Source organism: Lichenostomus cassidix, chromosome 2 (genome assembly GCF_008360975.1).
Source record: "Lichenostomus cassidix isolate B80296 chromosome 2, HeHo_3.0, whole genome shotgun sequence".
NCBI classification, from domain to species: domain Eukaryota; kingdom Metazoa; phylum Chordata; class Aves; order Passeriformes; family Meliphagidae; genus Lichenostomus; species Lichenostomus cassidix.
This window is the reverse complement of record NC_139482.1, coordinates 150,974,954-151,002,100: the sequence shown is the minus strand read 5'-3', so window position 1 is coordinate 151,002,100 and position 27,147 is coordinate 150,974,954. Positions and strand designations below refer to the sequence as shown.

Genomic DNA, 27,147 nt, shown 5'->3' with positions numbered 1-27,147 from the left:
GATCCCAGTGCCTGGGGGCACTTCCTGAGGAATGAATGTGAGGTCGTGCCCTTGTGTCTTTAATGGGATCACAAAAGAGGATTTGGTAATTCGGAGGATGTTCAGGCTGATACTGTTGCAGTGCTATGGTCCTTTTGGATTTCTGAAATTTAGATGACAACCTAATCTGTCATTTAAAGTGTATTCCTTGCTTCATTCAGAAATCCAACAACAAAAACAAATGGGGCTGATTCCTTTGTTCCCAGGCTGGTATGTGATGTCAATTCCCTTGTTCCTCATTCAAGCCACCAGGTTTCGTAATGATTTATATCCTGCAAATCTTAATATTTTGTCCCCATGAACAAAGCCCAGTAATTACTAACTAATGATCAGCATGCTCCCCTTTCCCTCTCTGTCATTATGTGGGTATGTGTTTATGGAATTCCATGATTACATGACCTTCTCTTGAGGCCCTGTCCTTCTGACCTTGATGGCAGCTTTTAAGTACCAGTTTGTGTTTGGGAGGAGTTGCATGGAAGTTGAGTTTCAGGGAGAGATGAGTAAACAACCAAAACTTTGGAGAGGTGGGGTTGTCATCAGCGAGGTCAGCCTGTGGCACTCGTGTGCTGTGGTTTGTGGGTTCTGCTGTGAAAAGGGGACCCATTCCCTTCCAACCCTCTCATGCTGCTCTGGGATTTGCAGGTGTGCTGGAGGTGTTCCCCTTCCCTCACATTCCTTCCCTCCCCACCTTGACCCCACCTGGCTAACTCTGACACTAGATCTGATGTTTTCCTTTGAATTTGCTCTGTGGGTGTCTTGGTGTCCTTCTTGATTGTAAGGTCTTTACATCCAGGGCCTTTTGGGACTTGATTTGGACTGAGTGGCAAGGGCTCAGGCTACTTGTGATTGTCAGAAAATGGATTTGAAGGTTGCCAAATGTTGTTGGAGGAGAGCATTGCATGATCATCAACAAGCCAGGCAAGTCCAGGTTGTGTCAATGCCCAACATGGTGGCCTGAGAAGGGTCTGAAGGTCTGGGCCCAGAGGCTTGTGGTCAGTGTCTGAAATTCAAGATGGCAGTAAGGCTCCAGTGCTGTAGCACAGGAGTAGGATCCATTGGGCCAACACTGAAAACTTGAGTGGTGCTAGACATGTGCTGGAGTTCAGCAAGGGCCGCTGCCAAGCCATGTTTCTTGCAAGGAGTGAGCCCAGGTGTCAGAGTGCAGGGTGTTAGGTGCGAAGTCCAGCAGCTGCAGAAGTCTTTTGTCATCAGTTAATGTGACAGATAAAGTGAATCACCCCTGGCAAGGGCTGAGGCTGATTGCAAGACCAAGACTCTGTACTTTAATCATGGGTGATTAGCAGGAGGAATTGGGAATGATGACAGCAATCATCTCTGACATTAAGAAAGTAAAACATGTAACCCTGGAAACCAAGTTCTTAGAACGGTTAAGTTTGTAATAGTATAAAACATGATGTTTTCTGTTCAATAAATGAGACTTTGCATGAACCAGGCTGAGACCCCAATTCAAATGCCGACACCCAGGTAGGAAGGAATGTCTGGGTATCAATTGGAACAATTTTTTCCTCCTGAGAAAAAGCCATTGTTGTTGTGGTTGAGCAGAAATGGACAAGAGGTGACCCTGTACTATTGTGCGACAAAGGGACCCCAAGTTTCCATGGCAGGTTGGGAAAACTGTTATGACCAAGCAGGGAGAGGTAGCTCTTGCTGTTTCCTGAGCACTGGTGAGGTCCCATATGAGGTGTCATGAGCAGGTCTGGGCTTCCCATACGGGAAATGAAGCAGATTTAGTGAGTCAAGACCATTTCAAGGCTAGAAAGATTCTAAAGGGCTGAAGGAAGTTTCCTACAGGAGTAACTGAGAGAGCTGGGAGTCTCAGGAGACAAGGATTGATGGGGGGCTATCATCAGTGTGTGCAAATCCTTGATGGAAGGGAAAGAATCCAAGAGAGCCTGGCTGTTCTCAGCAGTGCACGCATGCAGAACAAGAGGTCTTGGGTTCAAGTGAAAACAGAGGGAATTCCATGGGCAAAGAAGACAAGTGTTTTTCATTGTGAGGAGGGTCAGAAATTGGAAGAGCTGACAGAGTCTCTGTCCTGGCAGATCCAACACTGAACGGTCCAGTTTAAGCTTTTCCACTCCAGACATCCTGCCCAAGTGGATGATTTTGTTCCTTGTTTGCTGAGAGGGCTCAAGAGTCCTGCTGAGAAGAGATTTTTCTCAAGTGTGGGCTGGCATGAAGTGACTTTCCAGTTTTGTACCCAAGAAAGAATTGTTGTGTCCAAGCTGTTGGTGTAGCAATTCACAGGTGTGTGACATACTCTGCATGGTGTCCCCTCCCCAGCTTTGTGTGCCAGAATTTATTTTTAGTTGATTGGAAATATATGTGAGGAAAAGTGTTGTTACCCTCTTCCATGTACCCAAATCGCCTGTTGAGCTGTGGAATGTGCTGGGTGAGGATGCGAGATCATTGGAAAACAAAAAAATAAGGAGGTGTGTAACTTTTGGTGAAGGAAATGTTTATTGAGGGAAAACAATGAAAAGTCTGGGGAAAGAAGTGTAAATAATCTGTTGTGAGGTGCAAGTAGGGCGACTAGAGGCTGAGGAGCTTTGCTTTCAGGAGCTATTGCCAAAGTCCCCAAGCTGGAGGATGGTGTCAGGAGTGGTGCTGAAGGTCCCTAGGAGTTGTAGCCACCCCTTCTGCCATAGCAGCCCAGGCCTCCCAGCCCATAGCCATAGCCCAGCCCATTGCCAAATCCACGGCCGTAGCCAAATCCGCCGTAGCCAAAGCCACCAAACCCACCAAATCCACCAGAGATGGGCTGTCCCTGCACACTGAGTTCAGTGCCCACAGCAGCCCCAGAGGTGGAGCCGACAGCAGTGTTCTGGGGGAAGGAGGTCATGATGGGTCCAGGAAAGGTCACCAGGACGGGAGAAGGGTCGATGACAACACGGGAATCCTGGCATTGCAGGGCACAGGGCTCATTGCAGCTGTTGGCCAGCGGGGTGGGTCCACAGGGGCGGCAGAGGTCGTAGGAGGCCATGGGTGTGGTGTGGAGGGTCCCTGGAGAAGAGAGGGATGAGGCAGGGCAGGGTGGTGGAGGTGTGAGTGGTGGGGATGCAGGAGGGCGAGAGAGTGTGGAGGCTGTTGTGGGGCCGTGGGGAGGCATGAGGGCTGCTGAGGCTGGGGCTGGGAGTGCAGGAAGAGAGGGACCAGGGGTGCAGGAGCAGGAGGGTCAGAGGCTTGGGACTTACCTGGTTGTTGTCAGAAGCAGGAGGTGAAGGCGTGAGGAGAAGTGTGTGAGGGAGAGAGGCACTGGGCTGGCTTTTATGCTGGTTCTGGAGGGGCGGGACAGCCTTGTTCCATGGCCTTGAGGCATGTTACAGGTAGCAGGTCTTGCTTGGCCCAGCCTAGGGTGTCAATGCACTCTATAATTCCATGTCCTGTCCTTGAGGCCATGTCCCTCTGAACGTGGCAGTACACCTTAATTACTAGAATGTTTGACCATTATCTGGTTGCTGATTGTGCTTTTCAGGACACGTAGAAGATGCAACCAAAGCTTGGGACAGCTGGGCAATCATCACTGAGGTTATGCCATTAGATATTGACAACATATCCCATTTGCATTCTTGCCTCTTCCTGAAGGAACTCCCAGCTCTCTCAGCTTCACCTCATATTAAGGATCCTCCATACCCCATCACTGTCATGGTCTCCCTGCACTGCTCTTGCTCAACAAAGTCCATGTCCTTGTTGCCCTGTGCAGCCCCACCAGTGGTGGGGAACAAGATGTTCAGCTCCCTCAACCTGCTTGTATTTCTTCTCCTAATCCTGTCCTAGTAACTGCTGATGTTTTTATCACAAAGGATACATGGTCTGCTCATGATCTCTGTATGCTTGACCAGGACCACAAGGTCCTTCTGTCCCTAATGCTTTGGTTGCCATGTGCAGGGCAAATGGTGCCATGTGCCTGGATTTCTGTCAGGGCTTTAACACAGTCCCACAGGACATCCTTCTCCCTGAATTGCACACACATGAATTTGAAGAGTTGACTAATGAATGGATGAGGAATTGCTCTGTCTTGCTGCCCTTATCCTTCAGCAGTTTCCTTGCCCTGTGTCAGTCACAGCCCAGCACTGGGACCCCACAGTGTGACCGTGGTGGGTCCAGATGAGACAGACAATACAGGCAAACCAACACAAGACTTAGGAGAGCATGGGAGGCCTTCCTAAACCAATGCATTGCTTTCCCATCTCCAATGGGAAAGGTCTGCTATATAAACACACCTGGAGAGATGGCAATATGGTGGGAAGGGAGGGAATGTGATGGAAGGAGCAGTCCCTCCCGAGCTGAGCTCCTGCAAAGCCAGAGCAACCTGACAGAGCTGGAATAATTTGGGGCACATCTTCACAATGCACCCAGAAACCACAGCACCACTCCAAACCAAGAGTGACCTCACTGATAACACCCAACCTCTCCAAAGCTTTGGTCACATCTTCTGCACGCCCTGACAAGGCCATTAACACCAGCCTTTCATCTCTAATACTTGCATTTAAATATTGCCATCAAAGTCAGATGGACAAGGCCTCAAGGAAAAGGTGTGGAATCACAGAATTCCACAATGGATCACCAGCACCACGACATAGGAGGGAAGAGGAGCTCACTGACCATGCATTACTACCAATTAGCTTCTGCTAACAGGAACAAAATATTAAGACTGAGAGGTTGCAAAATAGGAAACCCTGTGGTTTGAATGTGGAATAAGAGAATTCGCGTCAAATACCAGCCTCGGCAAACACGGCTATGTTGTTTGTTAATTGGATTTATTAATGAAGTCAAGGAATAACCTTTAAATGACAGTGTATGATGTTGTGTAAATTTGAGAAATCCTAGTGAACAATAACACTGGAAGAAGTTCAGTCTGAACAGCCTCTCCTTTTCCAGATCCTCTCACTTTGTCCCATTCAAGACAAAAGGTCATGAGCTCTCATTTGTCCATCAGGAAGCACTCCCAGGAATCAGGACATTGCCAAGAGATTGCTGATTGGCATCAGGAACTCCCTTGACACTCCTGGGTGCAACACACTGACTGATTGACAACCTGTGGCACGGAACAGAGTCCCAGTCCTCACATGGAACCAACAAACTAAAGCACACAAGTGACATGGAATGACAAAACTGATGACATTGTACCTCTCCTGGACTCTGATTGTTTATTCAGCCCTCCCGGACACACATCAAACAATCAAATTCCCCTAAATACCTACTCCTAATTAAAGTTGCTGTCAAGGTCAAATGCATATGGCATCAAAGGAAGGATATGGAATTGCAGAATTGAATGAATGAAAACACTCCCCACATCATGACTCACCAGGCTGGCCAAGCAAGAACTGCTGCCTCCTAAATGCCCCAAGGCCATGAAACAAAGCTGTCCCACCCCTGCAGGACCAGCATAAAAGCCAGACCAGTGCCTCTCTCCCTCACAGACTTCTCCTCACACCTTCTCCTCCTGCTCCTGACAACAAACAGGTAAGTCCCAAGCCCCTTACTCTCCTGCTCCTGCACCCCTGACCCCTTTCTTCCTGCACTCCCAGCCCCAGCCTCAGCAGTCCTCATGCCTCCACGCAGACCCACAACAGCCTCCCTCACTCTCCCTCGCCCTCCTGCATCATTGCCCCTCACACCTCCACCACCCTTCCCTGGTTCATCCTCCTCTCTCTTCCAGGAACCCTCCACACCACACCCATGGCCTGCTATGACCTCTGCCGTCCCTGCGGACCCACCCCGCTGGCCAACAGCTGCAACGAGCCCTGTGCCCTGCAATGCCAGGATTCCCGTGTCGTCATTGATCCTTCTCCTGTGCTGGTGACCTTTCCTGGACCCATCATGACCTCCTTCCCCCAGAGCACTGCTGTTGGATCCACCTCTGGGGCTGCCGTGGGCACTGAACTCAGTGTGCAGGGACAGCCCATCTCTGGTGGATTTGGTGGCTTTGGTGGCTTTGGCTATGGCCGTGGATTTGGCAATGGGCTGGGCTATGGCTATGGGCTGGGAGGCCTGGGCTGCTATGGCAGGAAGGGCTACTACAACTTCTAAGGACCCTCAGCACTGCTCCTGACAATAACCATCCACTCCCTAGAACACACCGCAGGCATTGAGGATGCCTCCTGGGCCAAGGTTATCAAACAGGCTCAGTACTTCCAGCTCCTGCTCTCAGGGCCCCAAGTAAGGCAGAAGCCAAGGGGCCAGACCGGGCTGCCTTCAAGCATGGCCCATCTGCCTACTGTTCTTTTCCTCCTCCCTGCTCTGCATCACCCCTTTGGCTCTGTCCACTCCCATCTGGTCAAGCCCCTTCTGCCAAGACAGAGACCATTGGGCACCTCTGGTGGACTGCTCCCACTGTGGGGCAGGAAAGCATTGATCTCTGGCCAAACCTCTTGCAAGCAAAGGACCTTGGCAAATGGTCACCCTCATTGTACCTCAAAATGGTTCCCTACTGCTGGCTTCTGCTTTTTCAATATTTTGTCTCAATAAAGTTTTTCATGCATACTAACCTCAAATGTCTGTTAACTGCATGGAGGTGGTAATGAAGTGGATGTGAAACCTGTTTCCATTTCACTGCACCATAGGAGAGGAGGAATCTAGAGTTCAAGTTTCTTCAGGAGATGTTTAGGTTGGATGTCATGGAAGTTTCCTTCATGGACAGGGCTGTCATTCCTGGCACAGACTGCACAGGGTGGTGGTGGAGTCATCATGCCTGCAGGGATTTAATATGCCTGTAGATGTTGCACTTGGGGACATGAGTTAGTGGTGGCCTTGGTAGTGCTGAAGGAGTGGTTAGACTTGATGTTATTTCAAATTTAGATTTTCTGCATCAAAAAGTTTTACAGATACGATTGTTTAGTGGTGTATTTCAGAGTCCTTTCTTACCATTGGGACTTAGTGTCAAGGGTCTTTTGCAGCTGAGTTGATTCCATGGGTGTTGGTGTCACCTGTGAGAGGAAGTAGAGTTCAAATGGGAGTGGCAGCATGGGAGGGTGAGCCAAGGCCTTTGGGGTTTTGAATCGTGGGAAGTGCACAGGACTGAGGCCACTTCTCTTGGAGGATTTCCCTGGAGGAAATGGTGCTTGGCTGAGCTCAGTGTCTGATCTGTCTAAATGACTCAGTCAGGGCATGAGGAGAGAATTGTGGCTGCTGTTGAACTTGACCTTTTTGTGAAGCCTTTTAGACACCTTCCCATTTCCTGCTCCAAGAGCATCCAAGCAAGTCTGGGTTTGTTGAGATTTTAGTGAGTGGCCTGCAAGTGCTTGAGGGGCTGGGGTCAGAGGCTTCTGATCATCAGCCCAATGCCAATAGGGAGTAAAGTCTCAAGGGAAGAAGGTCAGGAGTTGCATCCACAGGACCAACACTGTTCAACATCCTGAGAAATAATGTTCATAGTAGGACTGTTGCAAAACTATGAATAAAAACTTTAGTAGTAGTCATGCTAAGGCTTGGAGGGATCAGTAGGCCTGAGTGTAAACACTGTTGTGTAGCGAAGTTGCCAGTAGCGATCAAAAGGATCAATAGAGCATACTGATGAGGGGAGAAAGACTTGTCTAAGGAATGTAGCTATAGAACAGTTTGTTTATTTAAGTAATCTGCTAAGTGGAGTGTGTGACTTATCTAATAGGGTGTAGTAGATTAATGATGATAAAGAATGTTCAGTTAACGAAAAACAAAGTCACAATGTAATCATAAATCAGGTAGATGTGTCTAGAAATCAAATTTGTTAAGATGAAGCAATTTGGAAAGAAAACATATATATACTCAGTGATTTGTAGCAGGTTTGGGGCTCTGACTTTGGACATTAGTCCTCAGGTCCCCAGGGCCCTCAATAAAGCACCGCATAAAATAACTTCGGTTGTTTTGTGTTTCCTCGGTTCGGGCAACAGTTTTCTGGCGACCGCGGCAGGACTCCGAAGGTGGCTGGGGCGGTTCACGTCCTGATCTACTCCACGCCGGCACCGGGTGATTCTCGGGGAGTCATCGGTTCGTGCCCGACCCCCGCGCCTGTCGGACAACTGCAGGAGGTAAGCCCGTAAGGTGCTTTATTTGTTTAATACTGGGTACCTGCCCATAAGATGAGGCGGCGAACCTCGCAGGGTTGGGTTATAGACGTCTTGGGGATGCCTAGGCGCTGACCATAAGACGGAGCGAAAGCTACGCAGGTTCAGCACTTGCCCCTCGCGGCGACGAGAAGTGGCAAGTTGGTTGGTTTGGTTGCTGTCCTCTTTCTATACTTGGTGCTGTTGAAATCTGTATTCTCTGCATGTTACCTGTTATTCTCTGCATGTTACTTTCTGTTTTGCCATGATGCCTTTTAAAACCTTTAAAGCATTGGTGCAAGCTAATGGTAAAGTACCGGGGAACACCCCATTAGGATGTTTGCTGGGAAGATGGAAAAGTGCTGGGTTTTACCAGGACTTAAGTAAAGGAAAAATGATAGATTTTTGTAATCATGTGTGGCCTCTCTATGCTTCTGAGGGGGGACCGGAATGGCCTGTCAATGGTACTGTTGATGAGAACATAATTAATTCATTGATGTATTATCTAAGGGATAATGAGAAATGGGATGAGGTACCTTATTTGGATTTGTTCCGTTATTTGGGGTCTAAAACAGAATGGCAAAAGGAGTGTGGTATGCTATTGTTGCAAGCAGGGACTGATGAAAATGAATGTATTGGGTGCAAAGCGCGTGAAACCTGTGTGAAATGTGCAGTACGGTTTTCTAGTCAAGGTGAAGATTTATCTTTAATGGTTGCCCCCCCTTGTCCTGTTCCCTCTGCTGCGCCGTGCAGAAGTGGGGAGGGAGACATAGATGATACTGATACTGATGAGGATGAGACTAATGAGGAAAATAATATACAATCCCCGGAAGGACTTGGAGTAATTCATACCTCAGTCACCCTCCGTCCCCAAACTCCTTCCCCAAGCTCCCGAAGCATACAAAGAACCCCCATAGCGGCACGGACTAGACAGGGAAGGCGGAATCAAGAGGAACCCCGAATGATAGCCCCCTTAAGGGAAGCCATGGGCCCCCGTGGTGAGAAAGTTATTATTAAAGTACCTTTTCTCCAGGGGATTTGGTGATTTGGAAACAATCAGCTGGGAGTTATCGGGAGGACCCCGAACGGGTGGCCAGGGTGGTGAAGATGATAATTAAAACTCAGAATCCGGATTGGAATGATTTACAAGTGTTATTAGATACATTAATGGATTCTACAGAAAAAGAGATGGTCTTACGAGCAACCAAAGAACGAGCTAGGGAACAACTCCGGTTACGATTGATAATGGGGGAAACAATAGATCAATTGGTCCCTGGGGATGATCCAGAGTGGGATCCAAATGAGTTAGAAGGTTTACAGAGGTTAAAAAGGTATCAGGAATTATTGATTGAAGGCGTCCGGACTGGGATGCCTAAAACCCTAAATTGGTCTAAGCTATACTCAATAAAACAAGAAAAGAATGAATCCCCTTCAGCATTTTTAGAGAGACTTAAAGAGGCAGCACGGCGTTTCACTAGTTTGGATGTGGAGAAGGAAGAAGGTCAGTTACAATTGGCATTGTTGTTTATGGGACAGTCACAAGAGGATATTAGGAAAAAGTTGCAGAAATTAGAAGGGGAAGACACACGACGCTTAGATAAGCTGTTAGAGGTAGCTTGGAAAGTTTATAATAATAGAGAAAAGGAAACGGCTAAACGACAACAAGCCGGAATTCTTGCAGTAATTCAGCAGTCTGCGGTTCGGGGGGGGTTAAGGGGCCGGGGAAGGGGAGGAAGGGGAATTGGACAGGGAAGGGGAGGATTCGCTCGGGGGAGAGGAGGATTTTTAGTTGCAGGGATGAGCCAGGGTAGACAGGAACAGTTGGGTCCTAATCAGTGTGCATTTTGTCATCAATTCGGACACTGGAAGAATGAGTGTCCGATAAGAAATGGGATAGGGATGAGTAATGTAGGGTTGATGGGAGGTTTCCCCGTACCGCCGGTAGATGGCGCCCAGACACAAGCACAGGCAATGATGTTAGGAAACTATAGGGATCAAAGCAGACTAGACCGGGATCTGAAGGTGATAATAGAAATAGGCGGACAGGAGCAGGAATTTATGGTTGATACAGGGGCTACTCACTCAGTTTTAAATAAACGGTTGGGACCCATAAGTGACACAACTATACAGGTAATAGGAGCTACAGGACAATTGGAGGAAAGGCCTTTTCTACAACCCCTTAATTTAAAATTCGGAGGAAAGGAACTGGATCATCAGTTTTTGTATATGCCAAACTGCCCCCAGCCTCTGTTTGGACGGGATTAGCTGTCTCTATTAAATGCTAAAATTATATTTGAACAGGGTCGAGTTAAATTGGAAATTCCGGATGAAGAAATAGGGAAAATATTTGCAATAAAGGAAATGGACCCGGCACCGATCCCAACAGAGATTGAACATGCAGTGGTACCCTGGGTTTGGGAGGCGGGAACTCCAGGAAAATCAAAGGTTGCCCAGCCGGTGGTAGTTGAGCTAAAAGAAGGAGCTAAACCGGTTAGGATAAAACAGTATCCCATTAAAGCAGAGGCTCGGCAGGGAGTAGCTCCGCTGATAGCACAGTTTACAGTGCAAGGATTATTAAAGGAATGTGAATCAGAGTATAATACTCCTATATTCCCGGTGAAGAAACCAAATGGTAAGTATAGATTAGTTCAAGATTTAAGGGCTATAAACGAGATAGTTAAAGACATTCACCCAGTGGTTGCCAACCCTTACACATTGTTAACATCTGTATCGGAACGATTTAAATGGTTCACTGTGATTGATTTAAAGGATGCCTTCTTCTGCATCCCACTGGCAATAGAGAGCATGAAGTATTTTGCCTTTGAATGGGAAGAACCAATGACAGGAAGGAAGAAACAGCTCACCTGGACCAGACTGCCTCAAGGATTCAAAAACAGCCCTACCATCTTTGGTAATCAATTGGCAAAGGAATTAGAAGAATGGAAAATGACTCAGGTGAGAGAATCTCCATATTCTTATGTAGTATTGCAGTATGTAGATGATATTCTTTTGGCCACAGAAGACAAGAAGGTATGCCTCCGATTAACTGTTGCATTATTAAATATGTTGGGGCAAGCAGGATACAAGGTATCCAAGGAAAAAGTACAACTGGTCAGAGAAAGTGTCCTGTACCTAGGATGTGAGCTAACACAAGGCCTCAGACGTTTGGGGGTTAACAGAATTGAAGCTATATGCTCCATTCCACTCCCTAGAAATCACCAGGAGTTAAGATCCTTTCTGGGAATGGTTGGATGGTGCAGGCTATGGATTCCGAATTTTGGCCTGATAGCAAAACCCCTATATGAGGCTCTAAAAGAATCCCAATTGAAATGGAATCCAAACAGGGAGAAGGCGTTCCAGGATTTGAAACAAGCATTAAAAGAAGCCCCGGCCTTGGGGTTGCCAGATTTAAACAAAGACTTTCAATTATATGTGAATGAAAGGCAGAAACTAGCATTGGGAGTTCTAACCCAGAAGTTGGGATCCTGGAAGAGGCCTGTGGGATATTTCTCCAAACAACTGGACACTGTAAGTACCGGTTGGCCGTCATGCTTGCGGGCCGTTGCGGCTACGGTACTTCTCATTCAGGAAGCCAGGAAACTTACCATGGGAAAAAGAATGACGGTGTATGTTCCCCACATGGTACTAGCTGTCTTGGAGCAAAAGGGGGGTCATTGGCTATCTTCCAGTAGAATGCTGCAGTATCAAGCTATTCTAAGAGAACAAGATGACATAGAACTCCAAACGACTAATCATATTAATCCAGCAGAGTTCCTCCACAGTGAGATGGAAGAACATGAGCTCTCCCATGACTGTGTGGAAGTGATTGAACAAGTTTATTCGAGCCGACCGGATTTGAAGAATGAACCCCTGGATGCTCCAGACTGGGAATTATTTACCGATGGTTCCAGTTTTATGGAAAACGGTACCAGGTATGCGGGATATTCAGTGGTTACAGTTACTCGAGTTGTGGAGGCACAAGCCTTGCCACCAGGTACGTCAGCCCAAAAGGCTGAGATCATTGGACTTACTCGAGCCTTGATATTGAGCACTGGGAAAACGGTAAATATTTGGACTGATTCCAAGTATGCCTTTGGTGTGGTGCATGTTCACGGAGCACTATGGAAAGAAAGAGGACTTCTTAATTCCCAAGGGGCTGTAATAAAACATCGCACAGAAGTGTTAGCATTGTTGGATGCTGTACACCGACCAGAGCGAGTGGCCGTTATGCATGTCCGGGGACATCGGAATGAAGAAGGAAAAATCTACCAAGGTAATCATTTAGCAGATGTAACTGCAAAGCAGGCAGCTCATCAAGTATGGACTCAGATGGCTCTTATACCAACTAAGGTAAACCCTGTTACACCTTATATGCAACAAGCTCCAAAGTATTCACAGGATGATGAGAAACTAGCCATGTTATTGAAAGCTCGGAAAGGAGCAACAGGATGGTACACAACCAATACAGGACAAGTAGTTGTTCCCATACAGATAATGAAAGCCATCCTCATAGCTGAACATAACAAAAGTCATTGGGGAGCAGAAGCATTGGTAAAATTTTTGAAGAATGAAATAATTTCCAATCAGATGTTAACGTTGGCAAAACGGGTGAATGCAATGTGCCCAGTCTGTTTAAAGAATAATCCTATTGTCAGGAAACAGATTCAGATGGAAAATTACAAGTAGGACCAGAACCGGGAGATTATTGGCAGGTGGATTTTTCAGAATTACCCAAAGCACAAGGGTATAAATATATCCTGGTGTATGTGTGTACCTTTTCAGGGTGGCCAGAGGCCTTTCCATGTAGGACTAATCAGGCAAAAGAAGTAGTGAAAACTCTCTTGAAAGAGATAATACCCAGATTTGGAGTACCTTTGGGGTTGTCATCAGATAGGGGTCCTCACTTCATTGCTAATATTGTGCAGGATGTAGCACCGATGTTAGATATTGCTTGGAATCTCCATACTCCTTGGAGACCGCAATCTAGTGGGCAAGTAGAAAGAATGAATCAAACTTTAAAGGGCCAAATTAAGAAAATCTGTCAAGAAGCCAAAATACAATGGCCTCAGGCTTTGCCACTTGCTCTCCTCCGAATTAGAATTAAGCCAAGGGAAAGGTTAGGCGTGAGCCCCTATGAGATACTATATGGAAAACCTTACCATGCAACTATTTTAAAAGGAGACCCGCATGTGGTAGGAGATCAGGCAGTATATAATTATGTTGTTTCTCTGCATAGAGTTCTCAGTGCCTTGCGTGGAACCCTGCAGTGGAACAGACCTCTTCCACTGGAAAATCCTGTGCATGATGTTCAACCAGGAGACCAAGTATACGTGAAGAACTGGTTCACAGACCCACTGAGAGAATCATGGGACGGCCCGTATCAGGTGATACTAACAACATTCACAGCAATCAAAGTGGCTGGAATTGACTCCTGGATACATTACACGCGAGTCAAGAAGATGCCAACTCAGTGGGAATCCCAAGTCGTGTCCCCCACGCGATTGATTTTACGAGCAAAATGAAAATTGTAATTGCTGTATTTCTGGTTATGCTAAAAATATTACCCGTTGATGAACATGTACTTGTCACTGTTTCAGATCCTGTAATCGGAGCAATGGAAGGAATGACTGTAAACTTGACTTGTGAAATCACTGATGACCAGGGAGCTGGAGTCGATGAGATAAGTACATATTGGAGAAAAGAGCAAACACTCACTAATGTTATCAATAGTACATTTTGGGATAAGGACACACAAAGAGGCAATACCACATTACAGCTTACCAACGTTAGCATGGAAAGTGCTGGGATATATACATGTCTGGTAAAAATTAGGTGGAGTTTTGATTATAAACGAATCGCACTAGGGGTTATGACATGGCAAAGCAACTCGGCAATAAAAGTCTCACCTTACCAAGCATCAGTTGACATGTGGGATGGTCCACCCTCAAAAATAAATTGCTCATTCACAGCCCAACATGAATGTAGCAGCATGTTCACGGTTACTTGGTGGAAATTAGCTAGACAGATAATGTGGGAAAGGCCGGAAGGAAAGAGTGACCTGCAGGCAGGAAGCGATAGTGGAATTGGATGGTTAAATGATACTCAGGCACATGTAGGGAAAAATGAGGGATTATATCTCTGTGTGATAAGTTGTGGTTCTATGATGGGGTACGGGAAGAGAGAAGTACAAGGAAAAAGTCATCTAATGGATGGGTTAAGACCTACCCATGGAATTTACCAGGCGGTCCGTGGTACTTCTGTAGTTTTAGTTTGCCAACCAGAGCGTGGAATTGTTTTCTCTGAGTTCGGATGGTGGTTTAAGAAAGGAAATGTCCAGGAAGGGGGGAAATACCAATTAGAGAAGCGATCAGGAGGCATGTTAACTTTAGTGATACAGGATGTTCAACCAGAGGATGAAGGGACATATTGGTGTTGGATTGCCCAAGATGCATGGTGGACACACGCTGTGACCTTGGTATCCCTTACTAGGGCACGAATAAATAAAAGAAGAATTAGAGATGTTGAAATTGGAAATAAAACCTGGGTTTTTCACCATAACCCAGAACAAGAAAACTTAATTGTAGGTTTAATTCGAGACTTTGGAGAAATGCAGAATGTTTCTAAAATCACTGCTTGTTTACCTCTGCCTCGAGCAGCGGAGAACCAATTCCATGGGGAATAGTTCCCGTCACTGATTTGCCTGAGGCATATGTAAATGTAACTTGGAGCTGTAGATTGGTTCCTAATGAGTACTATGACTGGAAAGAGGGTTGTATGTTGGTCCGGAGGGTTACTGAACACCAATGCAGGCAGATGCCAGGATATTATGCATGGCTGACAACATCAAGAGGTAATAAGTGTGTTGTTTCAGGGCCTGTTTCAGAACCGTGTAACAAAGTGACTCTCAAGGAACAAAAGATTAGAGAGGAAGAAGTCTGTCAAAATGTTACCCAGACCCAGTCTTTAGAAGACGAATGGGGAACAATTTGGGGACCAAGCCTTTTAGAAACATATAGCTACTTAGGACAAGTTAATTGGTGCATACAATGGACAGGAAGTAAAAACCAGACTTACACTGAGGTAATGAACCTCCAGACTACCAGACGGGAGAAGAGGGACCAAAAAGACATTTGGAATTGTACCCAAGTAATCACATGTGACACACCACAAGATAAAATAGGGCTCGTACCAGTAAGAGTCTTGCTAAAATGGGGATGTGAATGTCGAGGATACAACCACACAATTACAGACCAAATTCAAGGAGATAAAAATGGGAAGAGAAACATCAGTTGTAAATCTACTACTATCAGAAGTCCAGGAAACCTAGTTTGGGTTATGGGGCATGGAAAATGGACCACCCATATGCCAATAGATGGGCCTGTCACACAAATTACTTTAGGAATTCCGACCTTATGTCCGTTTTGGAAACAGTCTAATTTGACTCGACAATCAGCTAGGACTAAACGAGACTTGGATGATGAAAACGAATGGCATGAGCCAACCAGTGGAGTTAAATTCGGGTGGGCTTTGGAATCCTTGTTTGCACCTGTAGCTTCATATCGGAACAAGGATATGCTCTACAAACTAATGGGGCAGACTGAAAGATTGGCAGCAGCCACTAAGAAAGGATTTAAAGATTTCAATATTCAGTTACAGGCTACCACAAGAATGACATTACAAAATAGAATGGCTCTTGACATGCTCTTACTGAAGGAACATGGAGTGTGTGGATATTTGAGCCAGAGAATTGATCATTGTTGCATCCATATCCCAAATGTAACTATTGATGTGGAAAAGGACATTTCACAATTAGAACAAATAGAAGACAAAACAAAAGATCTCGAAAGGGAAGCAGAACATAATTGGATTGGAGAAGTGTTTAGCTCTTTAGGACTCCAGGTGTCTGGATGGATATCATCGGTGATTCAGTATGCGATAATGTTTTTGATTTTGATTCTAATTATTTTTGGAGTTTATAAATGTATTTTAGGAACCATTGGAAGGGAGCGCCTACATACCCGAAGGCTGATCAATGCAATGACCAGGAATGCAACGTCTTCCACACCTCCTCCAGCAAATAGAGAAGAAAGACTTTGAGATTTGAGCATCCTTGCAACTTGGAAATTGAAGAATGCTCAAAAGGGGGGACTTGTTGCAAAACTATGAATAAAAACTTTAGTAGTAGTCATGCTAAGGCTTGGAGGGATCAGTAGGCCTGAGTGTAAACACTGTTGTGTAGCGAAGTTGCCAGTAGCGATCAAAAGGATCAATAGAGCATACTGATGAGGGGAGAAAGACTTGTCTAAGGAATGTAGCTATAGAACAGTTTGTTTATTTAAGTAATCTGCTAAGTGGAGTGTGTGACTTATCTAATAGGGTGTAGTAGATTAATGATGATAAAGAATGTTCAGTTAACGAAAAACAAAGTCACAATGTAATCATAAATCAGGTTGATGTGTCTAGAAATCAAATTCGTTAAGATGAAGCAATTTGGAAAGAAAACATATATATACTCAGTGATTTGTAGCAGGTTTGGGGCTCTGACTTTGGACATTAGTCCTCAGGTCCCCAGGGCCCTCAATAAAGCACCGCATAAAATAACTTCGGTTGTTTTGTGTTTCCTCGGTTCGGGCAACAGGACTGTTTCCCCCTCAGAGAGTTGGCAGGTGATGGAATGCTGAGGCACTGAATGGCTGTGCCACCAGTCAGAGGGAGCTGGAGACTGAGGGTTAAAGAAATCTCCTGAAATTCAAGAAAGGTAAATGTGAAGTTCTTCATCTGGGCAGCAATGGCTGTGGGCCCCTGGTCATGCTGGGAGCTGAGATGCTGGAAAGCGGCTTTGTTGGCATGACCCTGTTGTGCTGGTGGAGAACAAAGTATCAATCTTTTCCTTCCTAGAAAAAGCATCATCAGTGTCCAAGATAGATTTCAGACAATTCTTGTCATGAAATCAGGAGAGGTGGCTTTCAAGGACTGGTGGGGTCCCATGTGGGGAGGTTTTGGCAGGTCTGGGCTGCCGAGGGAAGAAGCACAAGGGCTTAGTGAAACAAGACCAGCACAGGGCAAGCATGACACTGAAAAGACTGAAGAATCTTTCCTAGGAGAGAGGTTGAGACAGGTGGGACTGTCAGAAGACGAGGACAGACTGGGCTGTGTTGTGAGTGTGCTCAATTCGCAGGTGACAGGGAATGAAGTCAAGGAAGGTCGGCTGTTCTCAGCAGTGCACATGAAAGTTAAAGGAGGAAGGTTACTAGAGGAAACAGATGGAATTCCATGTGCAAAGAAAGGGAGGATTTTTCAGTGTGAGAATGGTCGCAGAGTGGAAAAGCTGGTGGACTCTGTGCTGGGAGATTGAAAACTGAGCTGACCATGGTCCCGGAAATCCTGCACCCGTTGGTCTTGTCTGAGCATGGAAGATGAAGCACTTCCACTCCAGAGCTCTTGCCTGAGTGGATGATTTTGCTCATCCACTTTTTTGCTGAGAGGGTTCAAGAGTCCTGCAGGGAAGAGATTTTTTTTCCATGTGGGCTGCCATGAAGTGACTTTCCAGTTTTGTACCCAAGAAAGAATTGTTGTGTCCAAGCTGTTGGTGTAGCAATTCACAGGTGTGTGACATATTCTGCAAGGTGTCCCCTCCCCAGCTTTGTGTGCCAGACTCCTTATTAGTTGATTGGACATATATGTGAGGAAAAGTGTTGTTATCCTCTTCCATGTACCCAAATGGCCTGTTGAGCTGTGGAATGTGCTGGGTGAGGATGAGAGATCATTGGAAAACAAAAAAATAAGGAGGTGTGTAAGTTTTGGTGAAGGAAATGTTTATTGAGGCAAAAGAATGAAAACAACGAAGTTTAATTAATCTGTTGTGAGGTGCAAGTAGGGTGACTAGCAGCTGAGGAGCTTTGCTTTCAGAAGCTGTTGCCAAAGTCCCGAAGCTGGTGGTTGGTTTCAGGAGCGGTGCTGAGGGTCCTTAGCAGTTGTAGCCACCCCTTCTGCCATAGTAGCCCAGGCCTCCCAGCCCATAGCCAAATCCACGGCCATGGCCAAAGCTGCTGTAGCCAAATCCACTGTAGCCAAAGCCACCAAAGCCACCAAATCCACCAGAGATGGGCTGTCCCTGCACACTGAGTTCAGTGCCCACGGCAGCCCCAGAGGTGGATCCAACAGCAGTGTTCTGGGGGAAGGAGGTCATGATGGGTCCAGGAAAGGTCACCAGCACTGGGGAAGGATCGATGACAACACGGGAATCCTGGCATTGCAGGGCACAGGGCTCGTTGCAGCTGTTGGCCAGCGGGGTGGGTCCACAGGGGCGGCAGAGGTCGTAGCAGGCCATGGGTGTGGTGTGGAGGGTCCCTGGAAGAGAGGGGGGTGAGGCAGGGCAGGGCGTGGAGTTGGGAGGGGTGGGGATGCATGAGGACGAGGGAGTGTGGAGGCTGTTGTGGGTCTGTAGGAAGGCATGAGGGCTGCTGAGGCTGGGGCTGGGAGTGCAGGAAGAAAGGGGTCAGGGGTGCAGGAGCAGGAGAGTAAGGGGCTTGGGACTCACCTGGTTGTTGTCAGCAGGAGCAGGAGGAGATGGTTTGAGGAGAAGTGTGTGAGGGAGAGAGGCACTGGGCTGGCTTTTATGCTTGTCCTGCAGGGGCAGGACAGCTTTGTTTCATGGCCTTGGGGCATTTAGGAGGCAGCAGCACTTGCTTGGCCAGCCTGGTGAGTCATGATGTGGGGAGTGTTTTCATTCATTCAATTCTGCAATTCCATATCCTTCCTTTGATTCCATATCCCTTTGACCTTGACAGCAACTTTTAATTAGGAGTAGGTATTTAGGGGAATTTGATTGTTTGATGTGTGTCTGGGAGGGCTGAATAAACAATCAGAGTCCAGGAGAGGTACAATGTCATCAGTTTTGTCATTTCATGTCACTTGTGTGCTTTAGTTTTTTGGTTCCATGTGAGGACTGGGACTCTGTTCCGTGCCACAGGTTGTCAATCAGTCATTGTGTTGCACCCAGGAGTGTCAAGGGAGTTCCTGATGCCAATCAGCAATCTCTTGGCAATGTCCTGATTCCTGGGAGTGCTTCCTGATGGACAAACGAGAGCTCATGGCCTTTTGTCTTGAATGGGACCAAGTGAGAGGATCTGGAAAAGGAGAGGCTGTTCAGACTGAACTTCTTCCAGTGTTATTGTTCATTAGGATTTCTCAAATTTACACAACATCATACACTGTCATTTAAAGGTTATTCCTTGACTTCATTAATAAATCCAATGAAGAACATACTCGTGTTTGCCGAGGCTGGTCTTTGACGCGAATTCTCTTGTACCACATTCAAACCACAGGGTTTCCTATTTTGCAACCTCTCAGTCTTAATATTTTGTTCCTGGTCGCAGAAGCTAATAATTGGTAGTAATGCATGGTCAGTAAGCTCCTCTTCCCTCCTATGTCATGGTGCTGGTGATCCATTGTGGAATTCTGTGATTCCACATTTTTTCCTTGAGGCCTTGTCCATCTGACTTTGATGGCAATATTTAAATTCAAGTATTAGAGACGAAAGGCTGGTGTTAATGGCCTTGTCAGGGCATGCAGAAGACACGACCAAAGCTTTGGAGAGGTTGGGTGTCATCAGTGAGGTCACCCCAGGTCACTCTTGGTTTGGAGTGGTGCTGTGATTTCTGGGTGCATTGTGAAGATGTGCCCCAAATTATTCCAGCTCTGTCAGGTTGCTCTGGCTTTGCAGGAGCTCAGCTCGGGAGGGACTGCTCCTTCCATCACATTCCCTCCCTTCCCACCATATTGCCATCTCTCCAGGTGTGTTTATATAGCAGACCTTTCCCATTGGAGATGGGAAAGCAATCCATTGGTTTAGGGAGGCCTCCCATGCTCTCCTAAGTCTTGTGTTGGTTTGCCTGTATTGTCTGTCTCATCTGGACCCACCACAGTCACACTGTGGGGTCCCAGTGCTGGGCTGTGACTGACACAGGGCAAAGAAACTGCTGAAGGATAAGGGCAGCAAGACAGAACAATTCCTCATCCATTCATTAGTCAACTCTTCAAATCCATGTATGTGCAATTCAGGGAGAAGGATGTCCTGTGGGACTGTGTTAAAGCCCTGACAGAAATCCAGGCACATGGCACCGTTTGTCCTGCACATGGCAACCAAAGCATTAAAGTACAGAAGGACCTTGTGGTCCTGGTCAAGCATACAGAGATCGTGAGCTGGCCATGTATCCTTTGTGATAAAAACCATCAGCAGTTACTAGGAGAGGTTTAGGAGAAGAAATACAAGCAGGTTGAGGGAGCTGAACATCCTGTTCCCCACCACTGGTGGGGCTGCACAGGGCAACAAGGACATGGACTTTGTTGAGCAAGAGCAGTGCAGGGAGTCCATGACAGTGATGGGGTATGGAGGATCCTTAATATGAGGTGAAGCTGAGAGAGCTGGGAGTTCTTTCAGGAAGAGGCAAGAATGCAAATGGGATATGTTGTCAATATCTAATGGCATAACCTCAGTGATGATTGCCCAGATGTCCCAAGCTGTTATTGCATCTTCTACGTGTCCTGAAAAGCACAATCAGCAACAAGATAATGGTCAAACATTATAGCAATTAAGGTGTACTGGAAGTTCAGAGGGACATGGCCTCAAGGACAGGACATGGAATTAGAGAGTTCTATGATGCACTGGGCGCAGAAAAGCAAGACCTGCTGCCTCCGAAATGCCCCAAGGCCATGCAAGTAGGCTGTCCCGCCCTCCAGAACAAGCATAAAAGCCAGCCCAGTGCCTCTCTCCCTCACACACTTCTCAAGCCTTCTCCTTCTACTCCTGACAACAACCAGGTGAGTCTCAAGACCCTGAACCTCCTGCTCCTGCACCCCTGACCCCTCTCTTCCAGCACTCCCAGCCCCAGTCTCTGCAGCCCTCATGCCTCCCCACAGACCCACAAAAGCCTCCACACTCCCTCGCCATCCTGCATCACCACCCCTCCCAGCCCCACCACCCTGCCCTGCCTAACCCCCCTCTCTTCCAGGGACCCTCCACACCACACCCATGGCCTGCTACGATGCCTGCCGCCCCTGCGGACCCACCCCGCTGGCCAACAGCTGCAATGAGCCCTGTGCCCTGCAATGCCAGGATTCCCGTGTTGTCATCGACCCTTCTCCCGTCCTGGTGACCTTTCCTGGACCCATCATGACCTCCTTCCCCCAGAACACTGCTGTTGGATCCACCTCTGGGGCTGCCGTGGGCACTGAACTCAGTGTGCAGGGACAGCCCATCTCTGGTGGGTTTGGTGGATTTGGCTATGGCGGCTTTGGCTATGGCCGTGGATTTGGCAATGGGCTGGGCTATGGCTATGGGCTGGGAGGCCTGGGCTGCTATGGCAGGAGGGGCTACTACAACTTCTAAGGGCCATCAGCACCATTTCTGACACCAACCACCTGCTCCTCAGAACACACCCCAGGCACAGGGGACACCTCTCTGGGCCAAGGTTCTCAAACAAGCTCAGTGCTTCCAGCTCCTGCTCTCAGGGCCCCAAGCAAGGCAACAGCCAAGGGGTCAGACCGGGCTGCCTGCAAACATGGCCCATCTGCCTCCTGCTCTTCTCCTGTTCCCTGCTCTGCATCACCCCTTTGGCTCTGTCCACTCCTCTCTGGACAAGTCCCTTCTCCCAGTCCAGAGACCATTGGGCACCTCTAGTGAGCCCCTTCCACTGTGGGTCATGAAAGCATTGATTCTCTGGCAAACAGCTTGCTAGCAAAGGACCTTGGCAAATGGTCACCGTCATTGCACCTCAGACTTGTTCCCTTCTGCTGGCTTCTGCTTTTTCAATATTTTGTCTCAATAAAGTTTTTCATGCATCCTAACCTCAAATGTCTGTTGATTGAATGGAGGTGGTAATGAAGGGGGTGTGAAACCAGTTTTCCTTTCACTGCACCATAGGAGAGGAGGAATCTAGAGTTCAAGTTTCTTCAGGAGATGTTTAGGTTGGATGTCATGGAAGTTTCCTTCATGGACAGGGCTCTCATTTCTGGCACAGACTGCACAGGTTGGTGGTGGAGTCATCATGCCTGCAGGGATTTAATATGCCTGTAGATGTTGCTCTTGGGAACATGAGTTAGTGGTGGCCTTCGTAGAGCTGAAGGAGTGGTTAGACTTGATATTTTAAATTTTGATCTTCTGCAACATGAATGTTTCACCGATATGATCCTTTAGTGGTAGATTTCATAGACCTTTTTTACCAATCCATGGGTGTTGGTGTCACCTGTGAGAGGAAGCAGAGGTCAAATGGGAGTGGCAGCATGGGAGGGGTGAGCCAAGGCCTTTGGGGTCTTGAATCGGGGGAAGTGCACAGGACTGAGGCCACTTCTCTTGGAGGATTTCCCTGGAGGAAATGGTGCTTGGCTCAGCTCAATGTCTGCTCTGTCCAAATGACTCAGTCAGGGCATGAGGAGAAAACTCTAGCTGCTGTTGAACTTGACCATTTTGTGAAGCCTTTGTGGCTCCTTCCCACTCCCTGGTAAGGAGTGAAAACCACAGGAGCAACACTGTTCAACATCCTGAACAATAATGAGGGCAGTAGGACTGTTTCCCCCTCAGTGAGATTGCCAATGATGGAGCGACTGAGGCACTGGGTGGCTGTGCCACCACTCAGAGGGAGCTGGAGACTGAGGAATCTCCTGAAGTTCAAGAAATGTGAATGTGATGTTCTTCATCTGGGAAGCAATGGCTGTGGGCCCCTGGTCATGCTGGGGGCTGAGAGGCCTGAAAGCAGCTTTGTTGGGCATGACCCTGTGGTGCTGGTAGAGAACAAAAATCCAATCCTTTTCTTTATTGAAGAAGCATCACTACTGCTCCAGATAGATTCCAGACAATTCTTGGCATGAAGTCAGGAGAAGTGGCCTTTCCTCTCTTTCAAGCACTGGTGGGGTCCCTTGTGGACAGGTTTGGGCAGTTCTAGGCTGCCCAGGGAAAGAAGCACAAGGGCTTAGTGAAACACGAGCAGCTCAGGGAAAGCAAGACACTGCAAGGACTGGAGAACCTTTCCTAGGAGAGAGGTTGAGAAAGGTGGTACTGCCAGGAGAGAAGGATGGCTAGGGCTGTGTCCTAAGTGTGCTCAAATCGCTGATGGCAGGGAATGAAGTCAAGGGAATTTGGTTGTTCTCAGCAGTGCACACACATGAAAGAAAAGGGGGAAGGCTACAAGAGGAAAGAGATGAAATTCCATGTGCCAAAAAAGGAAGAATTTCTCAATATGAGTATAGTCGCAGAGTGGAAAAGCTGGTGGAGTGTCAGAGCTGGGAGATTGAAAACTGAGCTGGCCATGGTCCTGGAAATGCTGCTCTTGCTTGAGCAGAGAAGTTGAAGCCCGTCCACTCCAGAAATCCTGCCCAAGTGGTTGGTGTCGTTCCTCCTAATTGCTGGGTGGGTTCAAGAGTCCTTTTTGGAAGAGATTTTCTTAAATGTGTGCTGGCATGGAGAGACTTTGCCAGAGCCATACACAGGAGAACATTAATGTGTCAAGGCTTTTGAGGCAGTAGGTCCTGGGCTTGTGCCATGCTGTGGAAGGTGTGCCCTCCTCCCCTGCTTCCTCTACCTGTCTTGGTAGTTAACAGTGGTGATATATCAGCTACGAGAGGTGTTGTGCCTCTTTTCCATCCACTGTAAGGGCTTGTATGGCACTGTGCTTGGAGAGTATGTGAGACCATTTGAATCCAAAAAGAAGAGGAAGCATCTCAGGCTTTGATGCAAGAAAACTTTATTCAGGCAAAAGAATAAAAATTAAGAAGAAAGAATTGGAAGAGATCCAGTGTGAGGAGCAAGCAGGGCAACCATCAGCTGGTGGGCTTTTCTTGCAGGAGCTGTTGCCAGAGGCCCAAGCTGGTGGTGTCAAGGGTGGTACAAGGATCCCTTAGTAAGTGTAGTAGCCCCTTCTGCCGTAGCAGCCCAGGCCTCCCAGGCCATAGCCATAGCCCAGCCCATAGCCAAATCCACGGCCATAGCCAAGGCCATAGCCAAATCCACGGCCATAGCCCAGCCCATTGCCAAATCTGCGGCCATAGCCAAGCCCATAGCCAAATCCACGGCCATAGTCCAGCCCATAGCCAAATTCACGGCCATAGTCCAGCCCATTGCCAAATCCACGGCCATAGTCCAGCCCATAGCCAAATTCACGGCCATAGCCCAGCCCATAGCCAAATCCACGGCCATAGTCCAGCCCATTGCCAAATCCACGGCCATAGCCATAGTCAAGATCATAGCCAAATCCACGGCCATAGCCAAGGCCATAGCCAAAGCCACCAAATCCACCTGAGATGGGCTGTCCCTGCACACTGAGTTCAGTGCCCACGGCAGCCCCAGAGGTGGATCCAACAGCAGTGCTCTGGGGGAAGGAGGTCATGATGGGTCCTGGCAGGGTCACCAGCACAGGAGAAGGGTTGATGACAACACGGGAATCCTGGCATTGCAGGGCACAGGGCTCATTGCAGCTGTTGGCCAGCGGGGTGGGTCCGCAGGGGCGGCAGGCATCGTAGCAGGCCATGGGTTGTGGTGTGGAGGGTCCCTGGAAGAGAGGGGGGTTAGGCAGGGCATGGTGGTTGGGCTGGAAAGGGGGGTGATGCAGGATGGCAAGGGAATGTGGAAGCTGTTGTGAGTCTCTAGGGAGGCATGAGGGCTGCTGAGGCTGGGGCTGGTATGCTGGAAGAGAGGCACCAGGGATACAGGAGCAGGACGTTCGGGTTCTTGAGACTCACCTGGTTGTTGTAAGGAGCAGGAGGAGATGGTGTGAGGAGAAGTGTGTGAGGGAGAGAAGCACTGGGCTGGCTTTTTATGCTGGTTCTGGAGGGGTGGGACAGCCTTTGGCTCATGCCCTTGGGGCATTTTGGCGGCAGGCAACAGCTCCTGGGTGGCCCAGCCTGGTGAGTCATGAGCTGGGGAGTGTTTTCATTCATGCAATTCTTCAATTCTATGTCCTGACCTTGAAGCTGTGTCCATCTGATGTTTGCAGCACCTCTAATGGCAAGAATTAGTGATCATTATCTTGTTGATGGCGCGTGTCAGGACATGTAGAATATTCAAATCTTTGGTTGAATTGAGGTGTTTTTACTGATGTCATGCCATGGCATATTGACAACAAGTCCCACTGGCATTCATTCCTCTTTCCTGAAAGGACTCCCAGCTCTCTCAGCTTCCGATGACATTAAATATACTCCAGTCCCATCAGTTTCATAGTCACCCTGCACGGCTCTTGGTCAACCATGTCAATGTCCTTGTTCCATTGTTAAGCCCCACCTGTGGTGGGGACCAGGACAGTCCACTCTATCAATTTTTCTAAGGGGCAGACACATGGGTTTGAAGGGTGGATTAATGAACGGCTGGGGAACTGTGCTCCTCATGTGTCTTGTTCTCCTTATCCTTCATGATTTTTCCCTTCCATGTGTCAGTCACAGTCCAGCACTGGGACCCCACAGTGTGACCTTACTGGACCCAGCTGAGACGAGCACTACGGGTGAACCAACATAAGACTTTGGGGAGCATGGGAGACGTCTCTAAATCACAGGGATTGCTTTCCCATCTCCAAAGGGAAATGCTAGAAATATAGACTGGCTTTGAAAAATGGCAACATGGTGGAGAGGGAGAGAACAACATGGAAAGGGCAGCCCCTCAAAAGCAGTGCCCCTGTAAAGCCAGACCAGCCTGACAGTGTTGTGATGGTTTGGGACCCCTCTTCACAATGCACTAAAAAACCAGAACACACCAGTGCCTTCGGGTGACCTCAATGATGACACCCTATCTCCCTAAAGCTTTGGCCACATCTTCAGCCCACCATGACACACACCATCAACATCTGCCTTTAGCCTCTAATACACTTGAAATCTGCTGCCAAGGTCAGAAGGACATAGCCTCAAATGAAAGACATGGAATTACACAATTCACCAAAGAAACGATCGCACCACGACAGAGGAGGGAAGAAGACCATGTTGACCATGCATTAGTATTAATTGTATGTTGCTAACAGGAACAGATTATTAAGACTAGAAGGATATAAAACATGAAACTTTACAGCTTGAAGGAGGAATAAATGAATTGACATCACAGGCCAGCCTGGGAAAAAAGAGATCAAACCAGGCTCGTTCTTAGTTTAATGATTTTCTTAATGAGGTCAAGGAATACGCTTCAAATGACAGAGTATGATGTCGTGTACATATGCAAAATAATCTAGATGGAACATTACACCAGAACAAGTTCAGCCAGACCAGTCCCTACATTTCCATATCCTCTCTTCTCATCCCATTCAAGAAAAAATGCCATGAGCCATTTTTCATCTATAGGAATGCTACTAAGCACTATTACATTTCCAAGGTATTGTGGACTGATCTCTCAACAATATCAGCATGTCCCTCAGCATTCCTGGGAGCACCAAAATGGCTGATGGACATCCAGTGGTACAGAAGAGGTGCCCACTCTTCAGAAGACCTCCACAAACCACTGCACACAAGTGCCTCAAAATAAGTTGATGGATGACATTGCACCTCTCTAGGGCTTTGGGTGTTTATTCAGCTCTCCATGACACGCATTGAAACAATCAAATCCTTCCAAATATCAGCTCTCACTTCAAAATTGCTGCCAAGGTCAGATGGACATGGATTGAAGGGCAGGACATGACATGGCAGAATTGCATGAAGTCAAACATTCCACAGCTCATGACTCACCAGGCTGGTCCAGACGAGATCTGTTGCCTCCAAATTGCCCCAATGCCATGGGAGAAGGCTGTCCCACCCCTGCAGGACCAGCATAAAAGGCAGCCCAGTGCCTCTCTCCCTCACACACTTCTTCTCACACCATCTCCTCCTGCTCCTGACAACAACCAGGTGAGTCTCAAGCCCCTGACCCTCCTGCCCCTGCACCCCTAGCCCCTCTCTTCCAGCACTCCCAGCCCCAGCCTCAGCTTCCCTCATGCCTCCCCACAGCCCCACAACAACCTCCACACCCCCTCGCCTTCCCGCATCACCACCCCTTGCAACCCCACCACAATGACCTGCCTCACTCCCCTCTCTTCCAGGGACCCTCCAAACCACACCC

At 47.7% G+C, this 27,147-nt stretch overlaps 1 protein-coding gene across 1 annotated transcript; it reads left to right on the top strand.

Moving 5' to 3' along the window:
• Positions 1–5,742: 5,742 nt before the first annotated feature.
• On the top strand, positions 5,743–6,093 carry LOC146442564 (feather keratin B-4-like). Its single transcript, XM_085049869.1, has one exon. It carries the CDS (start codon positions 5,743–5,745, stop codon positions 6,091–6,093), a length of 351 nt encoding a protein of 116 aa, XP_084905995.1.
• The last annotated feature ends 21,054 nt before the right edge of the window (positions 6,094–27,147 follow it).